The sequence below is a fragment of the Schistocerca piceifrons genome, chromosome X (genome assembly GCF_021461385.2).
Source record: "Schistocerca piceifrons isolate TAMUIC-IGC-003096 chromosome X, iqSchPice1.1, whole genome shotgun sequence".
Taxonomy (NCBI): domain Eukaryota; kingdom Metazoa; phylum Arthropoda; class Insecta; order Orthoptera; family Acrididae; genus Schistocerca; species Schistocerca piceifrons.
Genome location: NC_060149.1, coordinates 317,641,428 through 317,667,997, shown reverse-complemented (window position 1 = coordinate 317,667,997; position 26,570 = coordinate 317,641,428). Strand labels below are relative to the sequence as shown.

The 26,570-nt window shown below is 43.3% G+C and overlaps 1 protein-coding gene across 1 annotated transcript in view; it reads right to left on the bottom strand.

Moving 5' to 3' along the window:
• The window catches only part of LOC124723034 (glutamate decarboxylase), a 249,638-nt gene that overhangs the window by 45,799 nt on the left and 177,269 nt on the right, over positions 1–26,570 (bottom strand). The window contains exons 3-6 of the mRNA XM_047248210.1: positions 21,030–21,227; positions 13,468–13,586; positions 11,166–11,245; positions 10,917–11,088 (exon numbers count right to left, since the gene is read on the bottom strand). Of these exons, the coding sequence (XP_047104166.1) occupies positions 10,917–11,088; positions 11,166–11,245; positions 13,468–13,586; positions 21,030–21,227 (569 nt within the window). The remainder of the gene's footprint in view (positions 1–10,916; positions 11,089–11,165; positions 11,246–13,467; positions 13,587–21,029; positions 21,228–26,570) is intronic.

Genomic DNA, 26,570 nt, shown 5'->3' with positions numbered 1-26,570 from the left:
GGAAAACGTGTGAAATTTCAGTTGGACACGGGTGCCTCTGTCACATTGCTCAATCGTCACACATATGAACTGTTAGGCTCCCAACGCCTGTCTAAAACTTGCACGCAACTGACGGCTTATAATGGACAAGACATTCCCGTTCTCAACATGTACAGTACTTTGCGTGCCATGTATCGCTCGCATACGCGAACAGTGACTTTTACAGTGCCACAATCATGTGAGTGTGAGAACATATTTGGTCTTGATTCTTTTGATTTGTTCGGCTTTAACATTCAGGCCAACGTGTTGTTAGTGCCTGCATTCAATGCAAAAAACAATGTAGCTAGCTTGCTAAAAGAATTCTCGTAACTCTTTTCTGAAGGTTTAGGCAAAACTAACAATTTTTTTGCATATATTACGCTGAAAGAAAATGCTTAGCCGAAGTTTTGCCGAGCCAGAACTGTTCCCATAGCATTAAAGGACAAATTCGCTGCTGAACTTAAAGAATTGCAAGAAACGGAGTTATTGCGCCTATATCAGCTAGTCAATGGGCAAGTCCACTGGTTTTGCTCCCCAAACCTTCAGGTCATATTCGACTCTGTGTTGACTTTAAGTCTACAGTCAACCCCCAAACTGTCATTGGTACTTATCCATTGCCACGCCCAGAGGATCTAATGGACAAATTAGGTACTGGACGCTATTTTTCAAAAATTGATTTGCGCAACGTGTATCTTCAAATACCACTAGATGAAAAATCTCAAAGTATGTGTAGTAAATACTCATTTGCGCTTGCTTAAATATTTGCGTTTGCCGTTTGGCAGTGCTTCCGCACCCGCCATTTTCCAACGGTATTTGGAACAGCTGACTGCACAAGTGATAAACTGTTCAAACTATTTTGACGATATTGTAGTAGCAGGTCATACACCAGAAGAACATATTGAAAATTTACGTGCTTTGTTTCGTGTGTTATCTGATGCAGGACTAAAGAAATATGAGTTGCAGTATCTTGGTCACGTCATAAACAGTCATGGTGTAAATCCTCTTCAGTCGCATTTGTTTGCCATACGAAACTTTCCAGCCCATCGCAATGTCACAGAATTGCAGTCAGTATTAGGGAAAATGAACTACACTCCTGGAAATGGAAAAAAGATCACATTGACACCGGTGTGTCAGACCCACCATACTTGCTCCGGACACTGCGAGAGGGCTGTACAAGCAATGATCACACGCACGGCACAGCGGACACACCAGGAACCGCGGTGTTGGCCGTCGAATGGCGCTAGCTGCGCAGCATTTGTGCACCGCCGCCGTCAGTGTCAGCCAGTTTGCCGTGGCATACGGAGCTCCATCGCAGTCTTTAACACTGGTAGCATGCCGCGACAGCGTGGACGTGAACCGTATGTGCAGTTGACGGACTTTGAGCGAGGGCGTATAGTGGGCATGCGGGAGGCCGGGTGGACGTACCGCCGAATTGCTCAACACGTGGGGCGTGAGGTCTCCACAGTACATCGATGTTGTCGCCAGTGGTCGGCGGAAGGTGCACGTGCCCGTCGACCTGGGACCGGACCGCAGCGACGCACGGATGCACGCCAAGACCGTAGGATCCTACGCAGTGCCGAGGGGACCGCACCGCCACTTCCCAGCAAATTAGGGACACTGTTGCTCCTGGGGTATCGGCGAGGACCATTCGCAACCGTCTCCATGAAGCTGGGCTACGGTCCCGCTCACCGTTAGGCCGTCTTCCGCTCACGCCCCAACATCGTGCAGCCCGCCTCCAGTGGTGTCGCGACAGGCGTGAATGGAGGGACGAATGGAGACGTGTCGTCTTCAGCGATGAGAGTCGCTTCTGCCTTGGTGCCAATGATGGTCGTATGCGTGTTTGGCGCCGTGCAGGTGAGCGCCACAATCAGGACTGCATACGACCGAGGCACACAGGGCCAACACTCGGCATCATGGTGTGGGGAGCGATCTCCTACACTGGCCGTACACCACTGGTGATCGTCGAGGGGACACTGAATAGTGCACGGTACATCCAAACCGTCATCGAACCCATCGTTCTACCATTCCTAGACCGGCAAGGGAACTTGCTGTTCCAACAGGACAATGCACGTCCGCATGTATCCCGTGCCACCCAACGTGCTCTAGAAGGTGTAAGTCAACTACCCTGGCCAGCAAGATCTCCGGACCTGTCCCCCATTGAGCATGTTTGGGACTGGATGAAGTGTCGTCTCACGCGGTCTGCACGTCCAGCACGAACGCTGGTCCAACTGAGGCGCCAGGTGGAAATGGCATGGCAAGCCGTTCCACAGGACTACATCCAGCATCTCTACGATCGTCTCAATGGGAGAATAGCAGCCTGCATTGCTGCGAAAGGTGGATATACACTGTACTAATGCCGACATTGTGCATGCTCTGTTGCCTGTGTCTATGTGCCTGTGGTTCTGTCAGTGTGATCATGTGATGTATCTGACCCCAGGAATGTGTCAATAAAGTTTCCCCTTCCTGGGACAATGAATTCACGGTGTTCTTATTTCAATTTCCAGGAGTGTATTTATATTCGGTTCATACCGAATGCAGCACAAATCGCTGCTCCATTGCATCGCTTGCGTCGCAAGAAACAAGAATGTCCTCTTTGTTTGGACACATGAGTGCCAAGAAGCTTTTCAAAAACTTAAAGAGGCATTGCTCAGTGATCGACGCTTAGTTCACTTTGACCCAGAGAAACCTGTTGTATTGCAAGCTGACGCTTCCTCGTATGGAATCGGTGCAGTGCTTTCGCACAGAATTGGTGATAAAGACAGACCTATTGCTCCCGCATCAAAAGAGTTGTTCGAAGCTCAGTGTAACTAACTATACACAAATTGAAAAACAGGCTTTGGCTATTGTGTACGGTGTCACCAAATTCCACCACTATTTGTATGGCAGATAATTCTACTTAGTAACGGATCACAAACCTTTGCAGTCCTTGTTTCATCCGAAGTTACTGGTTCCTGTATCAACTGCTCAAAAATTGTAAAGATGGGCTTTGTTGTTGTCTCAATACCAGTACGAGATTGTGTATCATCCTACAACTCAACATGGTAATGTGGACACACTTTCACGTCTTCCGATCGGCCCTGATACAGACTTTGATGCTTCTGCTGCATCGTGTTGTTACATCGATGCTCAGGATTCTGAATTGTTTCTGTCTTTTCCACTGAACTATATGAAAATTGCACATGCCACGGAAGCAGATCCAGATTTTAACATTTTGCTCAAGTACATTCGCACATCTCGGCCTCACGCACTGAATAGCATAAAGAACTCTGTAGTGCGCCGATATTTTGCCCGTCGGCATAGCCTAGCTGTATGGAAAGGTGTGGTTCTTGTTCAGAATGACAGTGGCCAGTCACGTGTGTTGATCCCTAAAGTTTTGCAAAAAGAAATGTTGCAGTTACTTCACCAAGGACACTGGGGGATTGTTCGTACGAAACAGTTAGCGTGTCGACACTGTACGTGGCAGGGTATGGACGCCCAAATACAACAGATGACGTCACAGTGTCACGCCTGTGCGGAAAATCAGTCCGCTCCGCCACAAAAATTCTCAGCTTGGCCGAAGTCGCAGTCGCCATAGCAACGTGTGCACATACTCTTTGCGGGACCTTTTTGGAACACCCGTTGATTGATTGTGGTGGACTCAAATAGCAAGTTTCCTTTTGCGGTGCCAGTGAGCTCGACGACGTCACGTAGCAAAATTCATGTGTGGTCACTGATTTTTTGCCTAGAAGGCTTACCTGAAGTAATAGTGTCAGACAATGGCCCTCAGTTCAAGTCAAATGAATTTGAAACATTCTGTGAACGCAATGGCATACAGTATCTAACTAGTGCGCCGTTCCCTCCAGTCAAACGGCGAAGCGGAACGTTTTGTCAGAACATTTAAGCAGCAGATGGCCAAACTTCGCTCCTCACACACCAGGGATCAAGCACTGCAACTGTTTCTCGCTTCATATCGATCACACCCACGAGATGGACGATCACTGGCGGAACTGCTTCACGGTCGCCGCCATCGGACACTCCTCCACCTGCCCCACCCTCCTCAGCATCCGGCGCCGCATGAAGGCCGCCAGTATCGCTTCGGGCTGCATGGTATTGTCTTTCACAAGGTTTTAAGCGGCAGCAGACGATGGGCGCGAGGCGAGATCGTCCGTCGACTTAGCGCTTGCATGTATTTTGTTTCAGGGCCAGAGGGCTAGCAGCGCCGCCATCAAAATCAACTTCGCCTCTGTCATGTACACGATGATCTTTCAGTCTCTCTTCCCCAGATTCACGGGTCCAGAGGGCAGCGCGACCACAGCAGCGGTCAGAGGGTGTCATCACGACACCACGGGACGGCCCCATGGAGGTGGAGCCTTCGCTTCCTCCGCCTCCTCTCGTCCTACCGATGGAGCTGGATCCGTCCACATCGCAGCAGTCGCCGCCTTCTTCATCTGGTTCATGGCAGCAGGAGGTGGACGCGTATCATTCTGGTCGTTTTCCGGGGCACGTCTCCGCAAGAGCGCAGGCAAGTTGGCGAGGTACGGCCGGAAGCTTGACGTCTCCTGCAGCCACAGCTTCCGGCCCGACGTTGCGCCCACACTCCTGCACCCCCTGCTGTGGTCGCACTCCATACACGACGACGGTCCGTCGCTTTGTGGAGGGGGGGGGGGGATTTTCTGGCGTAACCACAAGCGCCAGAACGAAGACGGTGAAACGATTTCGGCCAATGGAGCTCAGAATAGGAAAGCACCACGACAGGAGCGCCCTCAAACGGAATTGAATATAAGTGCCGCTCCTGCCAGCCTCGGCCGCTCAGATCAGACTCAGTTGGGTTGGGTTGTTTTGGCGAAGGAGACCACACAGCAAGGTCATCGGTCTCATCGGATGAGGGAAGGAAGTCGGCCGTGCCCTTTGAAAGGAACCATCCTGGCATTTGCCTAGAGCGATTTAGGGAAATCACGGAAAACCTAAATCAGGATGGCCGGACGCGGGATTGAACCATCGTCCTCCCGAATGTGAGTCCATTGTCTAACTCAGACTCAGTATCACGGACATTATTTATCAGCGATGTGTGTAAAACTTGCATGAACTCTAATTTGGTTGCATGTCACCCTTCGTTTGCGACAGTTTTGTAAATACAAGTTAAGTATTGTCATTCTGCTGTATAGAAATAAAACTACTAATATTATTTGCTTGAATTGTTGTATAGCATTCCGAGAACGCTGCATTCCTTAGGCACCGTATACGAGACGAGTGGGTGAGATCCTACATGAACCTGCTACTGAATGGAGGACTCGCTTAAGAAAATGAAACACTTACTCTACTGAGCAAAGCAGTTGAATTAGCATCTGTACTGACAAAAGCGCTAATACTTTCGATGATAATTGCCTAATTTTCTTGTTTCATGAAACTGATTACTCCAGGCTTCTTTTAACACCATTCTCAACAGATATGTGGTGTACATTAGTTATAACTTCAGAGTATTGTTATTTTTCTAAATTCATTGTTGGTACGGAACATTACGTACGCTTACTGCTTGTAATACACATTTAGCACACTGTACAGTGGATCCGTTCTAATTTTTTATTATTTAAACTCTTCTGCACACATATACCCCTCTAAAAATTATAGTTTAGTTCCAATTAGGCTTTTCGACAATGACGTATTGTGAACACTTGTACAGACTTCGAAAACTACGCGAAGATTCATACTAACGCTGCACTTTATTCCAGAACATGTTACGATATGGCTTTTCTTCAACAACGCCTATTTTATACATCACTTTAACTACCTTTAACCGATTATACAGTAACCCTGCACAGTTAGTATCACTTTCATTTCTGGTCGTGTGTTAAAATTTTCTTACAGTGAGTACCTCTCACTATTCCTTTTGCTTACTTTTTTGTTATGCATTTACCATCAGAATACTCGTATTACGACAACACAGGAAAAAGAGTGAAAAAAGCAGGTACTATTACTTTGTGTGAATCCAGTCTTCTTTTTTTATTTCTATTACTTTCGATAGTTTTGTATTTTACAGTTTATAGGTTCTTCATATTCACGCGGCTGCCTCAATTCAGATAAGTGTCTCCTCCATTTCTAGTATTTATTCTTTGGCACTGATTTATTTTTTTCATTGTCTTCTGCAATAAGTAAATAATTCCAGAAAATGCTTCTTTACATTTAAAAAGTAGAAATTCTTTTTTGCGTCGTCTTTTCTCATCATTAAGTCGTAATAAAGATTCTTTATGTCTTCTCACTGCAAAATTTCATATTAATATTTGTAAAATGAGATTATAATATTTGCATTTCCGCCAGTGACAGATCTTAACTGCTTGCTCTCAGTTTTGTTGGAGAGCCTAGCTACTGTGTAACATTAGTAATATGTTTGGTTACTTAGTAACATGTTCTGAAACCCTTCCTCACCTTACTGTTTCTCATTACCTTCGTTACTTCTCAATAAAATCAAAAGCTGTTGTCTTCAGTTCTTTTCTGTTGTCACCTACGTCAAAGACGAATTTCATTGCTTTCCACATACCTGAAATCACTGCTCGTATCTACAAATAATTATGTTTTCTTTCTTATCCAGTACATACTCGCACAGCAAGTCGTTTGCGCACATTTGTTTTTAAAGACGTCACGGTCACACGATATCGAACCTCATTAGAAACTGATTTGAAATTCTTTTAATATAGATGCAGTATACACTGCTTTAATGATTAAGGCTAATCAGGGATGGTGCCCTTGAAAAGGACTGTATTGATTTCCTGTCCCATTTTTCCTCAATCCGAGATTGAGCTCCGTCTGTAATGACCTCTTCATTGGTGGAATGTTGAACGCTGATCTTCCAACTCTCTTATGTTTCGGATACAGTCATCTGGTGTACAGAAGTGTGATAAGGACGGCAGCTGGAACGCAAACAACTCCGCGTCAAACTGTAGATCAGGGGAGAGGAAGCAGCTACTGCTCTAGTGGGGCTATTAACATCAAGGACTAGCTGGTGTTTTGGTGTCACGAAGATACTTCAAATGGATCGAAGATTTAAGTTCTTCTCAGCACGAATATGCATGATGCAACCATGGGCACATTATCTCCAAACATTACTGAATTTATGGCTTCCTGTTTTTCGGTAGCTTTGCAGCTGTTGTAAATTAAAGAGTTTCACTTAGCTCTGTATCTGAAGTAAACATCGTCATCGTGTTTCAACATATCATTTATAAGAACAAGGAGGACAGTATTTGAACGAGAATACATTCGTGCTTTGCTCCAAAGTAGATAATACCTTGGAACAGATATTATCATAAAGGTTTCGCATCACCCATTAGAAACATCTGTGGGCAGCCGATCTGCCGTAGCATTAACTTTCATGCGTAATGTGACACTGAAATCAACAAAGCAGATGTATAACTATTGTTCAGTATTTCTCTCCTGAAGTTGATGTGATGAGAAAGCAGCTTCAGCAATGCCAAGGTCCTCTCTGAATCCATACTCAGTATCAGAAAGTGATCTTTCATCCAGCCAGTCAGCTAGTCAGTTAAACAGTACTTTTGCTTTATCGAATATGCTATACAAAGGTATTCACTGGTGAGACCTGCAGTTCAAAGTATCGCCTTTTCCTTGTAAGTGGGATTCATCAGTGATGGCATGAAACAGTCACGAATTAAATCCCCTTCAACATAACCTTAAAAGTCCATTATAAGCATATGTGGATTTCTCCGCTATCATTACTTGATGAAATACAGAAAATAACCACTCTTTATTTAACGTTATTTATGCCAAAAGCGTTTAGAGTTTTCACCAATTTTCAACTGGCGGCACGGACAACGCTTTAATCTACCGCGCTGTACTGATGAAAATGTAAATGTATTACACCAACTGAAATTGAATGAAAACTCTAAACGGGTCTTGGTAAAAATAAAGCTACATTAAAAGTGTCATGGATTAAATAATGTCTGTATCGTATTTCATGACAACTGCAGGATGTTATTTGCTAGATGGACCACTCTCACAACTATACTTGCTATTGCGCCTTCCGCTTTCCTCAGCACTGTTGACGCTATGAAACGTTCGAACACTCAAATTGAAGAGAAGAAGCATGTAATTATTCTGGTCACCTATAGAGAATGTCCTTTGGCTTCGGCAGTCGCATTGCTCCATAATCTGACTTGAAATATGCTGTTTGCAACGCTTTGGACCCTAGATTCTTCCAGCTGCTTCATAGAATGAGATAACTAGCTGCTTATTTTCTAGAGTTTAAAACTCGTTTGTCTTAATTTGCCACCATTTTTTCTCCATTTTGCGGGTTCATTTTCAGCATTAGATTGTGTTACCTTGTTCGTCAGTTCTTGTGATGTTCAATCTATCGTGCTCATCTCGAGTAGCTCGTGGTGATTGTTTTCTCATCTGTGTTGGCCATTGTGGGCGTATACTCAGTCAGAAGTGTCATGAAATATTTTCCTCACAGGCTCAAGCTGAGTGTCGTATTAGGATCCAGTATTCCTCTTTGGTATTTCATTCAGGTCCCGAGATAGTTCATTTTTTATTGCAAAACTATGCCATTGTGCCTGTTCTCGGTCGCTGGTTTACCTTTACCAAAATAAAAACTCTTCCTTGATCTGCAACACAAACTCCATTCAGGTTTTCGATATCGAAGGCGTATCGGTATAGTTCTTGGGCTAATTCTGCGGTCTTTCTTTCTATGAAAGTTATTGGTTTACCTTCTTGCAGTGTTCGAGACTCGTCCGACCAGTCATCAACAGTCCAATGTCGATGTTGACGGGCCCAGGCGAGGCGTGAAGCTTTGTGTTGTGCAGCCATCAAGGGTACACGAGTTGACCATCGGCTGCGAAAGCCAGTATCAATTATGTTTCTTTGAGGGGTTCGCACCCTGACACTTGTTGATGGCCTAGCATTGAAATCTGCAGCAATTTGCGGGAGGGTTACACTTCTGTCAAGTCGAACGATTCTCTTCAGTCGTCGTTGGTCACGTTCTTTCAGGATCTTTTTCCGGCCACAGCGATGTCGGAGATTTGAAGTTTTACTGGACTCCTGATCTTCACGGTACACTCGTGAAATGGACGTACGGTAAATCCCCACTTCATCGCTAGCTCGGAGATGCTGTGTACCATCACTCGTGCGCCGACTATAACACCACGTTCAAATTCACTTAAATCTTGATAACCTGACATCGCAGCAGCAGTAACCGATCTAACAACTGCGACAGACACTTGTTGTCTTATATAGGCGTTTCCGACCGCAGCGCCGTATTCTGCCTGTTTACATATCTCTGTATTTGAATACGCATGACTATACCAGTTTCTTTGGCGTTACAGTGTATGTTAGTACCTTCCTTCACTTAGAGGGAGAGTAGTGGTATCTCTTAGTAGAGCTGAAGCTGTGAATCTAATCCATTGCCGCACTATGACACAAAAGCGATCACCCTGCCACAGTTGCTTCAGATATCAATTTTCTAGAACAACGAATGCATCATGTCAATTCCTTCAACTACCAGTCGCCATGGAAATTTTCTGCACTACTACATGCTTCTCAGAGTTTACGTTTGGAGCAGTAATTTTTTTAGAGGAATAATCAGTTGCCCGACCGGTTCTAGGCGCTACAGTCTGGAACCGCGCGACCGCTATGGTCGCAGGTTCGAATCCTGCTAGGGCATGGATGTGTGTGATGTCCTTAGGTTAATTAGGTTTAAGTAGTTCTAAGTTCTAGGGGACTGATGACCTTAGAAGTTACGTCCCATAGTGCTCAGAGCCATTTGAACCATTTTTTTGAATAATCATTTGTGCTGAAAGTACTCTCTCTTCTGGTCCATATTCCTATGGGGCAACGGATCATGGTACACAGCTGCCTATAAGATCCATCCATTTTTTAGCCATAAACATCCACATGCGCCTTCTCAACTACCCGCAGGTGCTCTTATGCATCGCTATAGTCGCTGGATTTGGCTATCATCAGCTTGGTCAACCATATGGCAAATATTTAATCATTTCTGATACTTCTGCATCAGGTAGTATAGGAATAATAAGTCGTTTTCCACGAAATGGGCCATTGTGTAGTTTGTAGGAATGTAATACTTTCCATCAGTATTCTGTGCCGCTGATCCAGTTATGTACGTTTAGCCACCCTCGGTGCCTCAGGACAGAAAATCACTCGGCTCCGAAGCTAATTTCAGCTGGTATTCCGGCCCCTCCTGTGTCAACCCCCCAGACGACGTTGCCTGTGCCCCAGCGCTGGGAGATACAGGTCGGGAACCTTCCTTCATTGAAACAGAGCATGCGGCGTTTATCAGTACTCTCGATTACTTTTGTAGAGCAATCACTCGATAATGTAGCATTCACACAGAATGGAGCCCATCCGCACATCGCAATGATCGAAAACTGTCTGTAATCTTGTTCTCAGCCACTCTTTCATGCAAAAAAGAGATTTCAGAGTTGTCTAGCCTCTACACATTGTCACTTTTGGTTGTCGAAGTACCCGAAGGTACAGAATTAGTGAGGTTGGCCGACGTCATTGGCCTTGCTAAAAGAATCTGTGCACTATCAGTTGTCAGGAGCAGCAAATGAGATCTTCTCTAGTGATATGAAAAGTGTCAAGCTTCGTCTGACGATTGTTCTTTAGTCAAGAGTTTGCCTCTTCAAAAATTTGTAATTATAACTGCGTTGTGTTGCGAACTTTGAGTAAAGAGCCACTTATGGACGAAAAATGTAAATACTCTTAGAAGTTATTTTTAATTATCAACAAAAGACATACATTTTGACAGCATCGCTTAACTGGGGATACTTTTGGAGTAATTGATATTTACTTCTTCCTTTTTTGCTCTTTTTAGTACAGGGGAAATTACAGAGTGTAGAGTAGTATTTTTGGTAGTGACTGCAAGTAGAAAAGAATGTCATGTAGTGAGTACTTACGTCAATATGTAACCACAGTTTGTACTTCTGGCAGATATCAGCAATCGGTTCAATAGGGTCGAAAGAGCCAAGGACTGTTGTTCCAGCTGTTGCATTCACAAAGAACGGTATCTGGCCTCTCATCTTCCGCTCTACAATGAGACGCTCCAGCTCTGATGGAATCATTCGGCCTCTGAAAAATACAAAGGGAATTAGGCAAGATGTATATGACTTGTAGACGTGCGTCAGGTTTGCGTGTTGTGTACCTACTTGTCATCAGACGGGACTAGGACGCAGTTGTCGGTACCCAGACCGCACACCGCAGCGCAGCTCTTCACTGAGTAGTGGCACTGCAACAAAAACTTCCGTCAACATTCGTTTACCACAATTACATGTTTGCAGCTGCAATTCCTGTTCAATACGTTACAAACTTGTGTCCTAGAATGATTCCGAAATACAGACCGACCATGGCAGTTGGATGTCTGGAAAGACGACGTTGTAAATTGGGCAGCTTGGGAGGAGAATTATACGGGCTCTGGAGTACATTTTGTGCCGTGTTTTATATTTTCTCTGAATATATGAGTAATTCTAGATGTTACAACACTCGCTTCTCGCCATCCATGTACAACACAGATCAATGATGCTCATAGACGAACTGGGGTGGCGGAGGGGGCAAAATTTAGATTGACTTGGTTAATAGCTTCATAATACTGTTCTTCCTGCTCTCTCGATCACTTTATCACCACCAATGTGATTATCGTCTGATGATGTCTTTCGAATTAGATTTTTTTCAGTTGGTGAAAAAAGCGATAATGCGTTAGTAGGGGATATGGACTGTACGCTCGACACATCTAAATCTACTATCTAATATAGCAGGAAAATCGCGGGAAGTATGATACGTTGCTAGAACTATTTAGAGTAAAGTAACGCTCGACCTACGTAGTTTTAATTGATTGTAGGAATTTTGGGGTGTCAGATGAAACTCCACGCAATAGCGAAAAACTGGATTTTAGGTGCCAAATGTCAGTTTAAAACTTGGCAAGTGTCTTTGGAATATGTTTGAGAGGTTTGGAACTAAGTTTGGAGCTTCGTCTCGTTAAATGACTTTCGGGACACAGGCTGCCGTTACAAGTCTGTCTTCTACGAAGAACGCACTTACACGGTGACAATTATTGAACTATATAGAATAAAATAGTCAAAACTTCTGACAGGTTTGTGTTAGCACGTTCAAACTGCGCGGTTGGCCGCGGGGCATGATGGGAATTAATATGCGCATGCATGGTTTGGTTTAGCGACGAAGCCCACTTTCATTTGATTGGGTTCGTCTATAAGCAAAATTGGCGCTTTTGGGGGACTGACAGTCCACATTTCGCGATCGAGAAGTTTCTTCATCCTCAACGGGAGACTGTGTGGTGTGCAATGTCTAGTCACGGAATAATCGATGCGATATTCTTTTATGGCACGGTGACTACCGAATGGTACGTGAAGGTTTTGGAAGATGACTTCATCCAAAGTGACCCCGATTTCGACAAGACGGAGCTCGACCCCATCGAAGTAGGAGAGTGTTTGCTGTCCTGGAGGAGCACTTTGGGGACCGCATTCTGGCTCTGGGGTACCCAGAGGCCACTGGCATGGGCCTCGATTGGCCGCCATATTAAAGACAAGGTGTACAGCAAGAACCCAAAAGCCATTGCTGATCTGGAAACAGCCATTCGGCAGGTTATCCACAGTATCCATCTTCCGACACTTCAGCGAGTCTTGCAGAATTTCGCTATTCCTCTGCACCACATCATCGCCAATGATGGCAGGCATGTCGAACATATCATAACCTAACTCCAAATATCTTTAGTGACACTTAAATGTTGAAAAATCTGTGTGCATGCCATAGTTTGTAATTAATTAACGTTTTTTTCATATAGCTCAATAATTGTCGACTGTACCCGAAGTTGTTACAAAACATTAGTGAGCCAGAAATTAAATACACCGATTGAGTTGGCGTCCACCCTTACTACTGGTGCCATAGGCAGTTCATCACAATCCATGTGGTAATGTTCAGCGTTGTTTACCTGATACAACTGGGTTTCAGGTTTCCTTCTTCGAGCGACAATGACTATGTCCATGTTTTGGCACCAACAGATTGTTATACTCACGGCATGCTTATATTATGATAACTATTTTCTTATAATTTAAACCACGGCAATGTTGCTAAACTTCGTGATTTTGCTGGTACTTATAAACAGAATTGAGGATAGATTTGGTAGGAGTGCCACAAGCACGAAAATGATTCAAAATCTTTGATTCAAAATATCCACTGAATTCCTTAACATTTTGTATCTCAAGTTATTTGAGGAACATCAGCTTCAGACAGCCTAAAGTTGATTTTACTACATACTCGTACATCGGAAACAGATATGCCTTTCACTACACAGTATTAACTACCTACACAGCTACACTCATAAAAGGAGAGAGCCAGTCTCAGATGGAACAACATAAATATTGATCCACGTTACGAGTAGATATAATACAGAGAAGTGGAAAATATATATTCAAACAATGTGTATTTTGGGAATACCTGATCTGAGGTGTACATGACAAGTTGACCGTTGATGGAATGCAGCCCTTTCTCTTTGTAGCCTGGGAACATTCGATGTCTGGCCGCCAGAAACGCGTACAAGTTGGATATAGAGCCACCTGCAAAAGAATTGTGCTTTCTGTTCATAAAAATGTCGTTTTGCAATTGCATGGCTTTAAAGGGTTGTATTAGTATGCGAAGTACATCATCATAAATGTAACTGGTTGTGTCTAGAACCATGTTATAACAATGGGTTTCGAGATTGACAATTATTATTTTCTCAAAAAAATTCACAGTAGGGAAAAGGGCGGTGGAAATCGATTCGCAGATCAAACGTTACGTTACTGCGAGTCTTCTCGGACATCTTATCATCCATTACATAATTTTTATAGTTATTACATTTAGTTTTATTTATTCCGGGTCAGGGTGACACGAACTTTGGTGCACTATGTGCTATTCAGGTGAAGATTTACGTTTTCCTGAGAAGAAAGCTATCTAAGATGTTGATATTTTTTGGTGTATGTGTGTGTGTGTGCGTGTGTGTGTGTGTGTGTGTGTGTGTGTGTGTGTGTGTGTGGTGGGATGTGGGGGTCGTTCTTCGGTCATCCCCTTGGTGACAATGTCTTTATCTCAATGCAGTATTTACACCAAAAGTCTTCAGTTATATGTTGGGTGAATTCTAAGCTCTTTCTTACCCTACAGTGTTTGCCCTTTACTGGGCGCTCTAGTACTATGAAAGCTATTCCCTGATGTATCAATTTATGCCCTATGATGCTGTTCCTTTTTTCCGGTTTGTGCATTTTTTTGTAAATGATTAATAAAGAGGCCGGCCGGTGTGGCCGTGCGGTTCTAGGCGCTTCAGTCTGGAACCGCGTGATCGCTACGGTCGCAGGTTCGAATCCTGCCTCGGGCATGGATGTGTGTGATGTCCTTAGTTTAGTTAGGTTTAAGTAGTTCTAAATTCTTGGGGACTGATGACCACAGATGTTAAGTCCCATAGTGTTCAGGGCCATTTGAACCATTAATAAAGACCACCTCAGCTGTATTATTACACGTTAGTATCACTATTCAAATGGCGCACACTTGCAGTACATTTATAATGTGTAATGAATGTCATTGCAGAAAATAAAAATAAATCGACTAAATATTAATACCTAGGTTTCTAATCGATTCCGCCGCTGTGGCACAGGCATTCATAAACTCATTCCATGTGCCCTTATAGCATCATAGGACTCACTTCTCTCTTATGTATCTGATAGATTCTTTCACTGTACCACAGTTACAACTCGGAGGCTCCACAATACTCCATTTATAGAGCGGGTCAGAGCACCAACCACATCTAGTGCGGATTCTTTGTAATTTGACACACAGTTTCCTGTCAGTTTCGACACCCACGGTACCACAGTTATATTCCTCGAACCATTTCCGTTCTTGGCAATTTCCGATGTGTTTGCAGTTCAGAGATCTCTTACATTGGTATTACTTGTAGCTATCTGTTCAGCGTACAGTAGTTGCGGCTGTCTCGAACGAAGCCTATTTCTTAGTAAGACAGTTAGGTTGCCATGGATGGGCAGTTGTATTCTGTTGTATATTGTAATAATCTCTTAGCAGGGCCTTACTCCTGCGAATTTGCAGTGTGTATATATTGGTTAGCAGGGGAAGCCCGAAGACAGGAGTTAGTCTGATGGTACCAGTAATTATGTGCATCGTGTTGTTGAGCTGCGCATCGATGAGGCTGGTATGACAACTATTACACCACACTGAAGCACAATACTCTGCGGCCGAAAAAAAGAGAGCAAGAGCCGATGTACGCAGAGTCTCCATTGTAGCCTGCTAGGCTGTGCCACACACCCTCTGAATGATGTTGAGATTTGTTTTATCTTGGCTGATGTATTTTCCAAATGTTTTCTATAAGAAAGATTGCCGTCGCGTATGATGCCAAGATACTTGGGGTACTTGTTGTGACGGAGAGTATTACCATCAAATTGTCAGCCCCTTGTAGCTGAGTGGTCAGCGCGACCGAATGTCACACCTAACGATCCGTGTTCGATTCCCTGCTGGGTCGGAGATTTTTTCCGCTCAGGGACTGGGTGTTGTGTCGTCCTTATCATCATCATTTCATCCCCATCGACACGCAAGTCGCCGAAGTGGCGTCAACTCGAAAGACTTGCAACAGGTGAACCGTCTACCCGACGGGAGGCCCTAGCCACACGGCGTTTCCATACCATCAAATTGCACTTTGAGCTCAGTGTAAGCTTGTTTGTTGTTAAGACGAAAAACACAAACCTCGCTCGTACTGGTAACGGGCTGCAGTCTCCATTTTTTAAAATATGGGTTAAGGGCCAGTAATTCCTCTGTCAGTGTCTCCTCTGACCGATCAAGCTACTTTTGTTGACAAGCCAGAGAGAGAGAGAGAGAGAGAGAGAGAGAGAGAGAGAGAGAGAGAGATATCGTCTGACAGGTCGGAAATATAAAAGGTGCGAGAACTGAGCCCTGTGACAGGCCATTACTTAGTTTCCTTACTGAGCTTCTATTTTCACCCAAGAAAATCTGAAAGTATCGATTACTAATGATGTTATACATGAGAAATGCTGCTGTTCGGCATTTAATTATTTTAAGTAATTTGTAAATCATCCCTTCCCTCCAGATGGTGTCATATGCTGCCGTAGAGTTGATAAACCACACAGATATTTTTCGTTTCTTCTGGAAACCGGCCTCTATGAAAGTTGTCAGGGCTAGTACCCGGTAGTTGCAGCTTCTGTAAGGCCTAAATCTCGCTTCTTCTATTGTAATGCGTTCTAGAATGGTAACACAGTTAAATGAGTTACGACCGGTTTCGATCGATGAACATCTTGAACTTGCTTGCAGTTACACACAACAGGAAATTAAACTGAAGCTACAACATCTTCATGAATAACATAGTAAAGACTACACATGTCTGTATTCGACGGTTGTGCGAAGAACTAATTTGTGTTGTGTACGACTTCATACACAATGGTAAGAAGAGGTGAGCTACATAGTGCTGCGACAACAGTCGTCACGCAAATGCTGGACAGGAGCAGAAATGATCAGCGATCAAGTTAACACAATAAACAGACGGTTTATGTAACTTATATTTCTGCAAAAGAACGAAGACTCATTACAAATACTGCAGCAAAAACACAGAGTCCAGCTACCAGCGTCGCAGGAAGTGGCTCCAAACGCAAGTGGGAGTGTGACTGCCGCCCGCCGTTCTATACTGCGGTGGCAGGGGCGCTCGCAGTCCAGATTCACTGGAGGCGTGGCTCAGTGGGTGCACACTATTGGGTCCGCCAGACCCCGCGCGACCGCTACCGGCATCTAATGGAAAATTTAAATTCCATTGCCAACTGTGATAAGCCGGTAGGGTGGTATAAATAAGTGATACCACACTTTATTATCTTATGAGTCCACTTAATTTGCAGCATCCTTCTTTAATACCAATCTTCAACTCTCCAAATCTCTTCCTCTGCGGTTTGTCCACACTTTATGACTCAATGCCAGGAAGTTTCATGTCAGCGCACACTCCGCTGCAGAGTGAAAATCTCATTCTGGAAACATCCCCCAGGCTGTGGCTAAGCCATGTCTCCGCAATATCCTTTCTTTCAGGAGTGCTAGTTCTGCAAGGTTCGCAGGAGAGCTTCTGTAAAGTTTGGAAGGTAGGAGACGAGGTACTGGCAGAAGTACAGCTGTGAGTACCGGGCGTGAGTCGTGCTTCGGTAGCTCAGTTGGTAGAGCACTTGCCCGCGAAAGGCAAAGGTCCCGAGTTCGAGTCTCGGTCGGGCACACAGTTTTAATCTGCCAGGAAGTTTCATGTCAGCGCACACTCCGCTGCAGAGTGAAAATCTCATTCTCAATGCCATACAAATTCGCGCTTCAGATGTACACATTAATAAATTTCTTTCTCTGATAAAGTGATATAGTCATATATTTCATAGGAATTAAAGGTAATAGAATTCCACCAGCTAGTCTACTGCGTGTTCCTCAATCTGGGTTTCAATTTTGTCGCTATTCTCATCTTTGCTGTTTCTCAGTACTTACGACTTTTGAAGGTTCAGTTTCATTCCATTGTACATATGAGTCCTGTAATTATTTCTTACCATCACAGGAGACAAACAGTGTTATTAGCGAATCTTACAAATGATAGCGTGTGTAAACCTTTCTTTCATTGCCTTCATTGCTTCTTGTTTATGCTGTCTACAGTCTGAAGACTGATTTGATGTTTCTCTCCAGCCTGCTCTATCCTGTGCAAGCCTCTTCATCTCCGAGGAAACTACGGCAGCCCACATCCTTTTGAATTTGCTTACTGTACTCGTTTCTTTGTCTCCCTCTGCAATTCCCCCCCCCCCCCCCCCCCACTTTCCCCGTCCCACACATCTCTCCAACACTAAAGTGATGATCCCTTAATGTCTCAGCATGTATCCTATCAACCGATCCCGTCTTTCACTCAAGTTATGCTTCAAATTTCTTTTCTCCCCAGTTCAGTACTTCCTCATTGGTTACATATTCTACCCATTTAATCTTAAGCATTTTTCTGTGGCACCACATTCCAAAAGCTTTTATTCTCTTCTTGTCTCAACTATTTATCGTCCAAATTTCATTCCACACAAGACTATACTCTAGACAATTAACCTCAGAAAATATTTCCTAACACTAAAACCTACTCGTGTGTCCGATGTTAACAAATTTCTCTTCTTTTCTTGCCACTGGCATTGTGCATTTTAAATCCTCTCTGCTTCCGCCATCATCAGTTATTTTACTGCCAAATAACAAAACTGTCAGCATCGCCTTTTTTAATTTGACTACATTCTACTATTATCGTTTTAATTTTGTTGATTTTCATCTTATATCCTCCTTTCAAGACAATTTCCGTTCTGTTCAACTGCTCGTTTGCTATCTCTGACGATATACATGTTGAATTTCAAAGGACGAGCAGTGCCTCCCTGCGATATGCTCTTTATAATCCGAGCCCTCCCCTCGTGGTTTTTGTGCGTATTGTATATTTCTTATAATTCCGAATAGCTTATATCTATCATTTAAAATCAAAACATCTTGCCCCATTTCATGTTATCGAAGTGTCTTGAGTTTTCGTAAGTCTTGTCTCCATTAACAAGCATAACGTCAAAGCTGCCTTTCCAGTATAATACATTTTACGTTTTCTAAAGCCGAACTGACCGCCTGATACAGTCTCAGTTTTCTTTTCCAGTCTTCAGCAACTTGTATGGTTGAGTTGTCGTGCTGATTGTGTAACAGTTCTTGCATCTATCATCGGGACTGTGTGGATGATATCATTCCGAACGTCTTATAAATAACATAATGGTATACATACTAGCTCCAGAAAGCTAAGGGATGAAACAAGATACATAAGACGAAACAAAACGAGGAAAAAGCTGTTTGAAAGTATTACCGAATACCATGGGTGATTTTGCAAACTCCGCACTAATTCAGTTTTCCTGTTTGCAGTGCAAGTGCAGAACCACCATTCTGTGTGACTACATACGTTCTAATACGCAGTAGTTTAACGTATCCATACGCTTACGTTAAGCAGTTCTTATGTTTACACGACGGAATCAAACAGGAAATTGGATGCAGCGTTTGCTTTTTAAATGATTCATCTTTGTTAAAATATTTGATTGTGAAGATTACTTTCTTCGTTTTCTCACAACAATTATTAATAGCAGTGTTGCCATGATGTCGCATTATTTCGAAAACTTCGTTGATTACAAGTAAGGTAGAGTTGAATAACTGTTCGCAGCAGGTAATCATACGCATTCAATATTTGAAGCATGCAGCAGACATGACGACTTCCAACTACTGTTGCCCTCTTCTGATTCCTGTAAGTAATTAACATGGACAAGAAGACAGACACAATTTTAAATGTGGATTGCTTGATTGTGTGGCAAATAAAACAGGCCACGTAAGCTTACAGTTATTGCTGATTTACTTTTACCTGAATATGTTATTAAAACCTGCAGTTCATTGTATCATTGCATGGATTTGCTTTATAAATATGACACTTTAATAAGCAGAATCTGGTCGTAGTAGTACGTAACGACAGACTGGGGTAACGGTGCTGTGAAAGAGAATAGTTGCGTACTCTCGTGGAGAAAAAGCTGGATGAAGCTTAGATAGAGAATAAAACAAGGAATGAAGAGAAACAAGACACTAGGTTGAAAAACAAGAATGGAAGAGCTGTAAGTGGTTGTTTTAGTGAGCGACTAGTATAGAAGAAGAAGAAAACTATATGTGAGTAGAGGATACCTGAGTCATGGGAAGTAATCGAAGTTGTGATGATGACGATGACAATGGTTACGATAACCAGTTCACTGGTGAATTTAAATCACTACCTACACATAGGGAAGAACCTAATGAGTTATTTTGCATCTGTAGAGAAGTAGGTAAAGGCAGAGAATTTGGTACGGGTATGTTGGGTGCACTGCTGTATGTACTGCAGAGGACACCCCAAGACTATGTTTGTGATGACTGCTTTTCGAAGAAATGTACATTCTAAAAACTGTTGAAATGTGTAATTGAAAATGATTACACATTCCATGTTACAGTTTAAATCATTTCAATATTCTGATTTCCTAACAGAATTGACAGATAATTTAAGTGGATGTTATTTTCACTCATGTACACAATTCCCCAACCACTGAGGATGATTATCCCATGGGATGGAAACCGTGAGCAGTCGTATATTCGTGATATTTGTCGTGTAACTTCATTGTACCGCTTGTTACTTTTAAATTGGTTTAATATAGTGAAAGTAGAGAACCTATGAATTTAATAAGACAATAATTTTTGCTGAAGTGCTTACTATTCCTATACTTTCCCTTAATACTAATGATCACACACATACTAACAATACATCTCACTTCTCACATAACAGCGCTTCCCCTTCTGCTATTATCGAAATATCTCATATGATCCTGCCAGCTATTTCCTGTCAATAAAAGACAATCTAATTTTCCTTACAAAGGCCTAAGGAATTTGATAACATTATTTTATTTCTTTAATTATTCCTTCCAAATTTTCATTGCACAGATGACATTATTTTTACTAAATGCTAGGTTACGTGTTACTGTACTCCATGCAATTTATTGTTGTTACATATAAAAATACTGAACTGTATTGCTGTCATGTGAACTTCAAACGATTGCACATAGACGTTTCATTATTTGTAACTTAACCTGACGAAATTGAAACCATGCTCCCGTTTGAGTAATATTCACGCTTTTCATTGTTTTACAGCTGATAATTCTTTACACAGTTTTTAATCTTTTTATAACATAAACATAGATAAGTCCTCGGACTTTGTACAAAAAAACTGTAAGCTACATGCATCAGTAATATAACTTTAGCATACAGAAGTATCATACATGCTGCGTACATGAATCCAAATGTAAAACACAACAAACAGACGCTGAAATTCAGTAATTTCTACACAGTGAGCCATAGTACCGCTAGTCATGAATTATTCTTTCTTTTTAGAACTATTACGTAATATAAATAGGTAATGTTTAAACTCAGGCATCGTAATTTACCGGGAGCGAGGATAGAATCTCCACCGCGCCAGCCGATGATTTCCCTCATGCGTTCGAGCACGACGTGCTCCATGAGGATGAACACGGGCGCTATCTCGTACGTGAACATGTTGGTATTGGCTGTAGCTGTCAGCCATTCGCCTGCCATTGAGACCAGATCCAGGCCGCATGACAATTGGTTGAAGAAGTGAGGATGGCCTGGAACAAAGCACAACAATCAATGAGAATTTCGTAGCATGCGGGCAGCGAAAAACACAGATACATCACTTTCTAATACGTTCCAGAGGATTAATCAGCACAAGCCTAAATTTCTTTAACTTAAGAAAATATTACTAATACCACTGGCAGTAGAGCTCTTCTGCTGCAAGCTCTTTGCTTTCCATGTTATGGGAAGACATCGTATTGACAAAAAAAAAAAAAAAACCCTTAAACGTTGGCACTAAAGTGCATATCTTAAGAGCTATGAGCACTTGTTCATCTTCGCTACTGTGAGAGACATCTCTGCTACTAACAAGTGCTGGAAACTCTGAGTTACGAATTTTAGAGCTCATGTTGACTAGACAATATTTTATTGTTTTGATCCATATTAGCTCCTGAAGAAATATGGAAAGTAAAGACTTTGTAGTAGGAGAAGGCCACTGTCAGAGGTATCAGAACGATTTTCGCTTATAACTTTCGATTCGGTTGTTTCCGGACCAGGGTCTCATACCCCACATTGATACATTTACGCTTCTCCATCATCTCTGAAAGTTTGTAACATACCAACGGCATCAATCTGTAAAGAGAGGCAGCTGCCAGTCCGTGCGACAATCGCTGATTATCTGCAGCTCTTCCCAAATTTCTCAAAAGGATTCTACCGATGAGAACAACCTTAGAGATTCCTAGTTTTTCCGACACATACGAACTTAGGAAAAGAGTGGCTCAAACTCACAGCTGGGAGGAACTATCCATACACGCAAAAATATTAGTAATTCTGCAGGAATTATGGAAAACTTAGCTGAATATTTCGAAGCTAAGTTTGACATGTGTCTCTCATGGGAATTTCACAACTACTGTTAAATCGAAAACAGTTCAAAAAATGACGGTTTCTCTAAAAGCTGTGGAGAGGCGGATATTTGGATAACTTGGAGAGACAGGACACAAGTTAATCGTGTGGAAGCCGTAATTGTTTCTCTAATGAAATGGAAATGTTTGGGATTGATAGCCAGGTGAATAAATCGAAGATGAAAATTGAACTTTTTTACTCGATTCCGAGAGATAAGAAAATTCCAAGACGGCTACCTAACGGAAGGCACGTGGAGGATATTCCAGAGTATGAAGCAGCAGCGTTGCTGCACATGACTGAAGACTTTAATGCTCGGAAAAGTCGACACTGGACCTATATCTAGCAATGGATGTGGCCGACGATTACATATACGACCAATGTTTTGCAGATGGCACCAGAGGCTTCATACGCACAGATACTATGACGTTGTTACCAAGAAAGGCAAATCAGAGAATGTAGAAAGAAAACTCTCAGAATCATTAAAGAAATATAGTCCATTCTATAGAGAGTATCTGTTTGAACCCAGCCACTTGCGAACATGTTTCCACCTCCTTCAAAAAGAACAAGTCTGCATTAGGAAAGCAGTGAGTGACATAGGACACCTTTTTATAGGATCTCCTTGAGACTCCTAGATATATAGGAGAAACTGGAGAGACAGTACTGACGTATGAGAGCGACTGTGTAAAGATGAAACAAAAATTATGTGCAAGAAAAGTCTTCTTTCCAAGATACATTGCCTGACAGAAAACGTGAAGCACCCAGAAGCCATGGTCGGATGTCAGTGTCAGCTTCGTTCACGTACACACTATCGACAGGTACTGAAACGCTTGGAGATGACGTCCACCAGAGTGTGCTAGTGTTGTTAGTGTTTAGTACTGCTACCGGGTTTGGCGAGATATATAACAGATGTGAACAGCGTCAGATGTTGATCACTGCTGTGTACTTGTGTGGGACAGCATTGTTGTACAGCGACTCCATTGGATGTGATGAACTGTTCCTGTTACGCTCAACAAAAGTGCGTTATACTGAGGGAAACGAACGTCAGCCTGAAGTCCAGACAACATCTCACATTAAGGCGTATTCGGAATGAAAGAATGCTTATCCAGTAAGGTGCCGAAGCAGAAGACGCTTGCCACCGCCTCTGGAGTGTGCAGTTGAGTAATATTACGGTTCCGGCTAGGCTCCTGCAGGAACTGAGTAAACAACAAAATTAGAACAACTTCATTACTACCCAATGGCGACATCTGGCCGCTACAGACTTCTCTCCGTTCTGGGGTGGGACAGCTGCTGTTGGAGAATTACTGGCTAGCAGGCCCTCATAAATACATCCCCCGCCCCCCTCCCCCAAATCAGACCCTCACTCTCAGATGTTGGCTGATGTTCTCTTTACACGATCATATCGAGAAATGTACGTGAAGCCTAACACCACCGTCCTCATTAGCTGTTAATCTCAAGCCGAGGACCACTGCAGTGCCAGATGAAGTATCCAGTCACCTTTCACGGACTTTTTCTGCAGTATCAGCAGGTACCCGCGTGAGCAGGAGACTGCATGCAGGCAAATTGGTGCCTTCGCATCGCTGGGTCACATGTCGGGAGTCTATCTTCCGTACTGACCACATCCTCAGTGCGTGGCATGTTCGAGCCTGGGCTGGGAGCTGCCCCTATCTCTCTGTTGCTGTTTACTGGTTCTGTGAGGTCTCATTGTTGATGATCACTGTCTACTGCAGGCATATGCCCTTGGCGTCGGCCATTCTCGATACCACGGTTTAAATACCGTCCTTCCTGATGTACGCTGTGACTACCAGGCTGTCAGACTGCCAGAAGCTTTGTCTGTCACACATCGATGGCAGCACGTGGTAACGTCAGCCTTCATCAGCTTCATTGACACGAGCAGCCGTCGCGACTAATGCGTGCTGTCTCCTGGGCTGGCAGTTGCTGAGATTGGTTCAGTACACATCTGCAGCCAACTAAGTCATTCGTCATCTGGGAGCAACAGCCTCACGCCTGCTGCAATCTCATATCTGTATAAAAATGACTAAAGGAGTATTGTAAACAGGGATGTTTCACAAACAGTTCGTCAGTGCGTCCTGATCTACGAATGGCCGAATCCTCCACCACTTTCGAGGTCAGCTGTCGGCCCCAACAGCGTTATCGGCATCTGACAGTTCGAAATGGGCCCCATTGTGGGTCTCCATTTGGGCTGGGAACGTGAGGGCAAGTATACTCGCCATCAAGGTTTCCATCGAAATGAACTCCCTACAACATTCTGTGTCATCCCACAACACTGGTTGGAGACTAGCAGCAACCGCAGTAGGGAATTATGGTCCCACGAGTAGGCTGCCTTTAACACCACAATGCGAACGGCTGGGTTCGGATTGATACTGTGACCGGGAAGGAAGAATTACTGAAGACTGGGATTTCATTGTGCTCAAGGTTTAATCGTGGTTCTGCACTACTCCAGGTAACCATTGTCGGAGCCGGCTGCTGTGGACGAGTGGTTCTAGGCGCTTCAGTCCGGAACCGCGCTGCTGCTACGGTCGCAGGTTCGAATCCTGTTTCGGGCATGGATGTGTGTGATGTCCTTATGCTAGTTAGGTTTCAGTAGTTCTAAGTCTAGGAGACTGATGACCTCAGATGTTAAGTCTCGTAGTGCTTAGAGCCATTTGAACCATTTGAACCACTGTCGGAGAGTAGGGCAGCAAACTGAGACAGGTCCCATTCCTTCAGTTTGTTGGAGAGACACAGCTGTGTTATTTCTGGCATCAGAGTGTGGGGAGCCATTGGCTATGATGTCAGATCACGAGTGGTAGTGGTTGAGGGAGCTCTGATGGTGCAACCGTACAACGTGGATATACTGCGTCCTCTTGCGTTACGATTCATGCGACAATTTTGGTGCCACACAATGTTGGTTCACACATGGCACGTGTCTATATGAAATGTCTGAGTGATATTGAGGTTCTCCTGTGGTCAGCAACATCCCCAGATACTGTATGTCTCCCATAGAACATTTGTGGCACCAACTCGGACGTCAACTTCGTCCCAGTGCCAGTGTCCAGGTTATCAGGGACCAGTTACAATCTTGTAGAGCATCTTGCATACGAGAGGATACAACGACTTTATGACACACTTCCCAACCGAATCATTATATTTATCCAGGACAGAGGCGGTGTAACATCATGCTGATAAGTGAGGTCATATGTTCTTTGTCACTTTTTTGTCAGTCAGTGTATTTGGTACTAATTCTGGGGCCAAAGCTTTGTCACTCGGAACTTCTGTAGTGGTAGTATGATATTTTGCATCAGAACACGCAAGTCAGTGATGTTGAGAAACAGCTGAAATCTTTAAAAGAGGAAAAAGCCCAATGGAATCCCTATCAGATTCTACACTGAATTTACGGATGAGCTAGCTTATTTTTTGACGATAATATACCGTAGATCTCTGAAATAAAAGACAATGCTCAGTAGTTGGAAGAAAGCATAGGTCACACCCATCTATAAGAAGGATACCAAATGTGATCCAAAATCACCACCCAATATCTTTGACATTTATTTGTTGCAGCATATTAGAACATATCTAAGCTCAAACGCATTGAGTTATCTCCAACAGAATGACCTCCGCTGCTGTTTTGCATGGATTTCGAAAATATTGATCATGTGAAGCGTAAGTCGTGCTTCCTCACATGGCATCTGGAAAACCGGGGATCAGGGTAAATGCAGTATTTCTTGACTTCTGAAAAGCATTTAAATCAGTGCCACACCGACGTTTATTGTCGAAAAGACAGTAGTAAGGGTTTCAAGCGATTCTTGTGACTGGGTTGAGGAGCTCTTTATGGAGCGGACGCATAATTTAGATCCAGAATAATGGGCATAGAGGAATTATGGAGAAAGTTTAAACGGATTGAAACTACTGCTCTGTGTACGTATGTACTGAGTAAATGGATTAAGGACGGAAAAGATCCACCATGGTTTAATAAGAAAATTCGGAAAACGCTGGGGAAGCAAAGACTGTTGCACTGTCAGTTCACAAGAGGAAGCGCAATAACGAGAGACAAAAGTTAGTTGAGATTCGTGCGTCTGTAAAAATATTTATGCGCGAAGCATACAACTACCATCGAAATACCTTAGCGAACGATCTTGCCGAGAATCCGAGAAAATTCTCGTTCTGCGTAAAATCGCTGAACAGGTCGAAGGCTCATATCCAGTCACTCTTTGACCAGCCTGCTGCGCCAATAGAAAATATCAAAAGGAAAACTGAAGTTTTAAATTTTACTTTTAAAAAATCATTCAATCAGGAGTACCGAAGAAACATACCGTCGTTTGGCCATCGCACGACTCCCGTTATGGAGGACATAGTAAAAGGCATCTCTCGCGTAGAAAAGCAACTGAAAAAGTTGAAAACAAATAAGTAGCCAGGTCCGGATGGAATCCCAATTCGTAAGAGTACTCTGCGATATTGACTTCTTACTTAGCTTGCATTTATCACGAATCTGTCGCTCA